The 8,357-nt window shown below is 41.7% G+C and overlaps 1 protein-coding gene across 1 annotated transcript in view; it reads right to left on the reverse strand.

Annotated features, from left to right (window-relative positions):
• Positions 1 to 2,907: 2,907 nt before the first annotated feature.
• LOC112463333 (muscle segmentation homeobox-like) overlaps positions 2,908 to 8,357 on the reverse strand; it is a 13,376-nt gene continuing 7,926 nt past the window's right edge. Inside the window, exons 2-3 of the mRNA XM_025029688.1 lie at positions 6,906 to 7,102; positions 2,908 to 4,687 (exon numbers count right to left, since the gene is read on the reverse strand). Of these exons, the coding sequence (XP_024885456.1) occupies positions 4,442 to 4,687; positions 6,906 to 7,102 (443 nt within the window). The 3' untranslated portion in view covers positions 2,908 to 4,441. The remainder of the gene's footprint in view (positions 4,688 to 6,905; positions 7,103 to 8,357) is intronic.

Genomic DNA, 8,357 nt, shown 5'->3' on the forward strand with positions numbered 1-8,357 from the left:
CTTCGAATCTACGATTAAAACATTGCAATAGATATAATTATGAATTTTGAAAAATAAAATAAATAATTATATTCCCGTTTCTCTAATTCTCCGTAATCCTCGGCAGAAGACAGAAATCTACGAATCAAAATTGCGACGGGGATAATTAGTTACTTTATTTCTCGAAATAATTCCCGTTTCTGATTCCCCGTAATCCTCGGCGGAAGACACGAATTCGAGCAACCGGTACACCCGGTTGAAACAGTGGCAGGCTTCCAATTAGGATGGAGACTCCTTCGCTTAAATAATGCCACCGAAGTCTCTTTCTCTTTCGGTCCCGCGATTGACTTTCCGTGGTGTGTTTTCGTCTTACCCTTGTATAAATTAGTCCCAGCCGCCACATAATGGCGTGTCGATGCGCTACTGTCCCCCGGTCGGACCCCCCTTCTAGTTTGCTCTTTTTTAATCTTTCGTCCATCTTATTCTTCTCTCTCTTTCTCGTGTTTTTCATCATTCGCGTCTTTCGTTCTTCCTTTCGTGTATCTCTCTTCCACTAGCCGAGTACTCAGCCGTTCCTCTCGGAACTTCAGTCGGCATCCATCCCATTTTCTTCATCGTAACCACTCGCCTACTTGTCAGACCGGGCCGCTTAATTTACGACCAATTAATTTGGATAAACTGAATGAATGGAGACCTGCTTTCGATGCACGCGTTAACTGTGAATATTTCTCCCCTCCGCTCCTGTCCCTTTCGGCTCATCTCATTCAACACGTATATGTTCTCGTTTTGTTTCTTAAATTTATCTGACAGGCGCATTTAATTCCGTAACGCCGGCAAAGTTATTGAAAAAAAAAATACATGGAGAACGTTGGTTTCTGTCCCAGACTAGGAACAAGATGACGTATATGTATATGCAATCAGAAAGTAAATATTGAAAATAAAAAGATTGTTCAATGTCTATCTTCTATATCTTATTTGTGTTCATATATTCCTGCACTCTATTGCTAGTTTTCGAGACGGGCAGCAAAAAATAAAATAAAACTCGACAGGATCCTAACGCGGTATGAATAAAATATACAATTCTTTCTCCAAAGAATTAAAAATCGAGTGTCAGGAAAATCTGGAAATGTGAACATTCAATTTTCATGCTGAAGGATTTCTAACGTTTGACTCGAAGCCGATGTTCCGAGATCAAAAAAGAGAGGAGAAGAAGTTGAAATCTGTTGTTCCGCGTAATGAAGACGCAGACGTTATTCCTCCCTTGCGCGACTTACGTTTTATGAATCACATTGTTAGCGGCGCGGCCGCTCGCGACGTCGAGCCTTACGAGCGGACTGCCCGGCGAAGTGCACGGCGCGGCGCGGCGTCCGGTGTCGTCGACGGACCTACTTGGTATTCCGCTCCGGTCCGAGAGCATAATTGGACGCCAACTGGCGACGCTCCTCCGCGTATCGCGAAGACAAGAAATTATTCTTTAATTAATTGTCAGCGCTCAATGTGGCCGTATGCGTAGGATCGGCCGGCTCGGTACATAAATTTTATCTATATGGGAGCGCCGACTGAGGCCCGGCCGTGCCGAGAGAGAAGCGGAGGCGGCTGGCGGGGCTTTAGAGAACGCGCAAGCAGGGAGAAGGTAGAGAGAACGAGGGATCTCCGAACGGCTTCCGATCTACACGGGTGGCGAATATCTGGCGCCTGTTTGTAAAGCCTTTAACGGCGAGTCGTTCCTCTTGAAAGATCTCTTTGCGCCTTGCCACCTGTCCCCCACGACGATTGGTTTCTGAGTCGTGCTCGTCGTTCGAGCCCTGATTTGACGGAAGAATTCGATCATTCTCAACTAATTGATAAATTTAATGTGCGAGTCAAAGATTTAAAGGCCGACAAACCTAAACATTTCTTTTAACTGTAGTCGGGAAAATTCGTCTTTCTATCTTCATTTTGTGCTGTTAAGGAATTGTTGTTATTATTAGCGTTGCGGGAGCTATCGCAATTATATCCGTTCGTATTCTCTCGTAAACGTTTTCGTTTTCAGTGCTATGTAACATTACCAGATAATCTTCACCAGCTAAACTTATGTAAGGGGAAATCGAGTGCAAATCGGTTATCCCGGAATATTGATAAATCTTGCATCGCGAACCATTGACGCCTCCGAACGTCGGAATCGTGCGCGATTGCATAAAGTACGGAGATGACGTAGCAATTATCGGAGACGGTACAGAGCGCGTCTCTCTTGGAAAGTTGCGCCTCGCCGAAAAAAGAATGCCGGGCACTGCAGGCGCCTATGGCCACACACCGTAAAGCGAGACAGGTGCACAGACGGCGAAGACACAACGCACAAATATGATAACGGCAAACGAGCTGCCCCGTCGCAGGTATGTGTGCGTTAGAGTGCCGTGTCCTCTACATATATTTTATAATTAGCCACGGGCCTTCTCCTCGATAAATCAGCGCGCCGCCCAGGCTTAAGACTTAATTAAAAATTTAGTCAAAAACCAATTAGCAGCCACGGCGGATTAACATATTTCTAATTATCTGGCGGACACTTTCGGCCGCTTTATCGACTACTTGCCATATATGAAGCCGACCTGTCGATGACTGTGCGATACATACGATCGCGACGGGCCAAATCCTCCGCGCGCATTTTTTTAATCCTTTTTCGTCCTGCCTCAGTATGATGCCTTATTTGAGAAGTTACGCTCGATCAATTGCGTCATTGTATTATTTGCAAATTAGTTAATCGCGAAAACCTTTTTGGATTGGTAATGTCGATTCCTTTGTTGATTCTTTCAGGGAAACTGTTTTTAATGCATTTTTTTTGTTACCTTTAAAAACTTAAAAAATAAACCAAATTTTTGTTTTACAGTTTATTTATGTGCAATAGAATTTGTTAATGTTTCACCGAGGGTCGAAAGATCGACGGAAGAAACGTAAATACTGAAATCTTTTATTTTGCTATAATATACTTCCATGGATAAATTATCATCTTACATTTATACAAGGCGCATAGGTACGTCTAGAACCACGCCACATTCGTAACGTTAGCTTTTTACTGTCTATGAGCGATTCCGTCTCCCTCGATTCACAATCAACACAAGCTGATACATAATTTACACGCACTTGCCCCTCGCCTTCTTGCATAGAAAAAAAATTCAACAAGTCTGAAAGACATCGAGATTATGTGAGGTACGAACTGTGTAATTCCCAATGAAGATCAATGAGTTTGTTCTTTACTTGTGGCAGCTATTAGAAACGTCACTGATGTCTCTGATGCAAAATGTAACTAAAATTTTGAGGTTGAAAAAAAAAGATTTCTGATATAAACGAATAGATTTAATATGATTGTGAGAATTAGTTTTAGAGAAACAACTATTACATTTGGCTTCGACGTTAACTATTTCTCTTTTAATGCTCTCAGACTCGGAACTGTTTAAACGTACCTCGCACATTCATGTCGCTGCACTCTCTCGACCGGTCCACATTAAAAACACACCCATGAACGAACGTTTGCTAGGTCCAGCGCGGTCCAAATCGTTAAGCTAACTTTTGAACGCTCGTTCCTCGCGATTTCCTCTCCTTGAGGGTATAGCGTCCTGTACACGTGTGTATATACATACGTACACCCATAGTTATCGTACGAACGCGTATCTATTTACACTATGTACACTCGTGCTTTTTCTTGAGATCAAAGTTTCGCGCGCCTCTCGAGGCGCCGATATATATTATATTCCATCGTCCCGAAAAAATTACGTGACGATGTCTCTTCAAGCTACGGGTCTCTCGAACGATAGCTTCGGACTTCAGATTATATGTACCCCTCTGGAGATAAGCCGTCCGGATTAACGCGCGAGTATCGCCACAGAGCCACTCCTATAGCCAATTTCGACTTCCAATGTTAAGTGGATCCCAATATCCTCGGTACCGGTAGAAGAATGGATAATTAAAGACGGGCGGAAGGTGGACTAATAAATAAGAGCAGCCGCAGAACTTTCAGACAGTTTTTCTTCTTCGCGTGAAAGAAAGATCACTTAAATTCCATTTTGCGGATCTATTACTGATTACTTTATTAGACTACTTTTGGTCTTTCAGTTTCCGGAGTTCTTGGAATCTTGAATTCTAAAATTTCTAGTCTCTGCTCTCTTGAATCTCCAATTCGCAAATTTTCGATCTTTTTAGCTTTCAAATGTTTGAGTTCTTGGATGTTTCGATCACTTCGCAAATCCTCACTTTTCTCCAGTTCCTAATTCTTAGATGGTTCTCCATTGTGGTTCTCCAGATTGTTAAACTCCCAGAGTTTGGATTCTCCCTTAGATTCTTGAAATAAACGTGCAGATTTATGTTTCTATGAATCCTTGGCAACTCCTAGACTCTGCGTCATAGGATCCTCAATTTGTGAGCAGGTTGGGTCTTCAGACATCAAAAATGACTTTGAATTACACGCGTATTATATCTTGGCATGTCATTATTAAGGTCGGTGTCCAGGCGGCCCCATGAACATGGCCGCTGCTGCCGCGGCATGGGTGTGCCTAGCCATGGCAGCTGCAATGAAGGGAGGTACTCCTGGAGCACCAGGCGGGCCCACCCCGGAGAACATTAACCCCGATCCAAAGCTAGGGTGCAGCAAGGGCCTCGCGGATAGTCTTAACTTCTCTATTTCCGCCTCCTGAAGTCGCTTCGCCTTAGCTCTTCGGTTTTGAAACCAGATCTTCACCTGGAACATAATAGTGTTCTCGATTAGAGCAATAGCGAACGAACTAATACTATACAAAACTTGTCTGTATATCGCTTAATTCCTCAAGTATCTTTCGGATGATGATGATTAGTTTAACACATGTAATAATACAAGTTTTAAACTTTTATAACATTAGCAATAATATGAAGTCTCTTCGGAGAGTCGATATTTTAAAAGAAAATACAAGTCAAATAAAACAAGTTAAGATTCTTGTTATGCATTACGATAACAATCGCAACATTATTCGATTTTTTTTACTACAATAAAAGCTGAAAATAGATCCAAAATAGCCATGTAAAAATTTACTCGGCGAGACCAAGTCTTTTTTTCACATTATTCAAGTCGTTAAAAGTATTGGCTTGTAAGGCATTAAATAACGTGAGAAAACGGTGGATTCTACCGTCGTGTTGCATTATACCACGCGACACGCCCGCAAACATTACATAAGTGCCATTATTGGTCGACGTCGCGTTTAACACCAGCGGTTGAAGATTTACAATCGGCAAATAGCACATTCAAACCGCGCGAGCTACTGTAAACGCTTGAGAATCTACAATTAATAAAATTACGCAATAAATTTATTAATCAACGCATCGCTGGGCGACCGAGAATGTAATCGGGAAATAAAGATTTTCTGCGTAAAATGGCACGCGAGTCGTTTAGCGCGTCGTTAGACAAAACAGCCGATGGAACGCCAGTTTCGAGCAGGAAATTATCGACGTATCGAGAAATCCTCGACGTCATAAGACATGCCTAACACTCGAGTTTATCGCACAAATGTGTAGGGTCAACACTAAATCGTGTTTAATTGTTATTTACACAGTTCGAATCGCGTCGTTTGCGCAGCTGTCGCTTTGAATCGACGGCTAATTTGCAGCATTTTCGGCACGAGGACGGGAGTATGGGGATTCCGAAATTATTCTGCATCGATGAAGCTTTTAACGAACGCTTATTTTCAGCAATATGCATGAATGGGATAATCATAGTGCACTCAGACGTTCTATAGAAAACAGAATATCAAGAATTAATATTCAGAAATATCGCTAAAATGCTTTAAAAACATCCCGATTTTAACAGATGCTTTCGAATTACTCGGGACGACTCACGTGTCCAACTAAATTAACTTTACGTAACCAAGCTTCGTTATAAATTCGATATAAATTGAAAGTTAAATATTTCGGCTAAGTTAAGCCTAAGAATGAAGACAGAATGTAACATCAAAATTGTAAATGAATTCATGCATATATAATGTACGAATTAAAATTGATTCCGGGATAAGTGTTCAATAAATACGGAAGAGTTCCAATCAATCTATGTTTCCCTCTCGCCTTCATGAGAGAACAAAATAATAAGTTACTTGGTGTGATCACGGGAATGGATATCGCCACGGCGCGCGTGTCACGATTTGAATTGTAGACATACCTCTTTGTCCAAGGTGAATAATGAGAGAGAAGAGAGCGCGACCGAAGGAACGGTTTGGCGACTTAAAGGACACGAGAAGATGGCAGGGTAATCGTAGCTTATCTAAGCAAATGAATGCGACGTAGCTTCATTTCGACTGATGCATTGTAACGAATGCGCAAAGTGTATCTTAGCACGCTAACCGACGCGATAATAGCCTACTCTGTTACACACGTGGCGCAAAGAATCACGATAGTCCAAAGTGAGAAGAGCACTTTGAGAAGAGCAGATGTTATAGCAATATAATATTCATGAAAGATATTTTTGCAATTAACCGTTACCTCGAGCGTAAAGATGTACCTATAAATATTAATTTGCGGCACAAAAGTAGTACTTTTCGTCTTAAAAGCATGCTAATGTCATTGGTTTATCATCGTTTAATAAAATGGATATAAATATGTAGACGATTCTAACAATTTTTATCAATGTGCTCGTTAATCGAAGAATGCCCCACATTTGATTTTACATCTGTGTATATTTCTTATTTTTGCTAAATTTATTTGTATTATATTGGATAACAAGTATAAAATACATTTTTCCCATTTCACGTTACATACGGTCGATTTATTCGAATTTACTACGCGGCGCTCTTATAATTAGCCTTAAATAAAATTCATATGATTATTAATCTATTTCTCAGTGTACCTGAACATGTGCCACTGGGGATCGTTACATAAAATGAGTTACTTTTTCAATTCTAAGAGAGCTAATTGCTCAACCGTCTCCGGCGTCTCACCTGCGTTTCCGTGAGGTGAAGAGACGACGAGAACTCCGCTCTTTCGGCTATCGTTAGGTACTGTTTTTCGCGAAACTTTTTCTCGAGCGATAACAGCTGCTGCGTCGTGAACGGCGTTCTCGGCTTCCGGTTCGGTTTGTGCTTCCTGAGAGTGCATCTGACCGGGCCTGGTCCGGGTCCCGGTAATCTTAAGTCCCCTGAAACCAAAGAGAAGACATGCGTTCTGATAGGGTTAGACTTCCTATCCCTTCGCGTGAATAATTTTAATATAAATAAATTGTGGCGTGTTGTAATAAACTCTAATTTACTTCAGAAAAATGCAATATTAAAGTAGGCATTGTTGCAAAAATATTTAGAGATCTGATTTTCAAGGAAAAACTCAAGATTTCTATTAGAAAATCATTTAGCATCGCCCGCTCTCGTTTCGAATTGATCCGAACCGCTATTTTCCTCTCGTCAAAAAGAGAAGAGATGGGGATTAAAATAGCATTACTTTGCTACGCACCACTCTGCTATTTGCATCATTAGAGAGAGAGATACGTTAATAATAATATACGCGGACATTTGTATTAGTGCTATTAAAACGCCAGTCCACCATCTTCGTGCACTCATCGAATGATAATTAACCTCGGATGTGCAACGTTAGTCGTTAATTTACGAGCACGCAGCGACGTCTCGGCAAGACGCGTTTTCATAGGTTTCGCATGATGAAGCGATTACGGTCTCACGGTAACGGGGAGGAGGGGGGGAAAGAGAGGGCGCAAATTAAATCATAAAAAATAAATCGCGCTCGAATGCTCAGCGAACGGCGCCTAATTATCGACCCATCATCCCGGTCTCGTGCATCCGGCGCGCATGATTATCATCGACCGTCGTTGTTTACGATCGGCTCATGTGCATGCAATTAGTTGGTACTGCGTAAAGTTTCGCCACCTCTCTACGGTAGCGCGATTGCACATCGACAGCATATTCGCGATTCGCGCACCTTGTCATTCGTCCGTAAATCCACTTTAAACTGACCACTTCGTTAAAATTTACTTTTGAAAATAAAAGCTGAAGAATAACATGTATCCTGTACGAAGTAAAAATATGTGCAGGAGCGAGGGCTTACGATAACGTGCTACGAACATGTTTCTTTTTCTTTTACGTTAGACCGCGATAATTAATAACGTGAGAGAGAGAGAGAGAGAGAGAGAGAGACGCGTATTAAAAGCGTTTTAAAAGCGACATACAAGAGACCAAATGAAGTATTGACATCTCTTAAAAAATCGCAGTGGGCTTGCCAATAACTCTTCTTAGCGCCCGCACGCATTCTACAATTAGACATATTATTTCCCTATAACACACGCCACACTATCTCGCGCCGCATTCAAAATAAGCGACTCGTATGAGAGGAAGAGTAATTGATATCTCCGTGGAAGCGACCCTACGTCGGCCAGATGCGAAGTTATA

Source organism: Temnothorax curvispinosus, unplaced genomic scaffold, assembly GCF_003070985.1.
Source record: "Temnothorax curvispinosus isolate PA1 unplaced genomic scaffold, ASM307098v1 QBEX01013138.1, whole genome shotgun sequence".
Classification (NCBI taxonomy): domain Eukaryota; kingdom Metazoa; phylum Arthropoda; class Insecta; order Hymenoptera; family Formicidae; genus Temnothorax; species Temnothorax curvispinosus.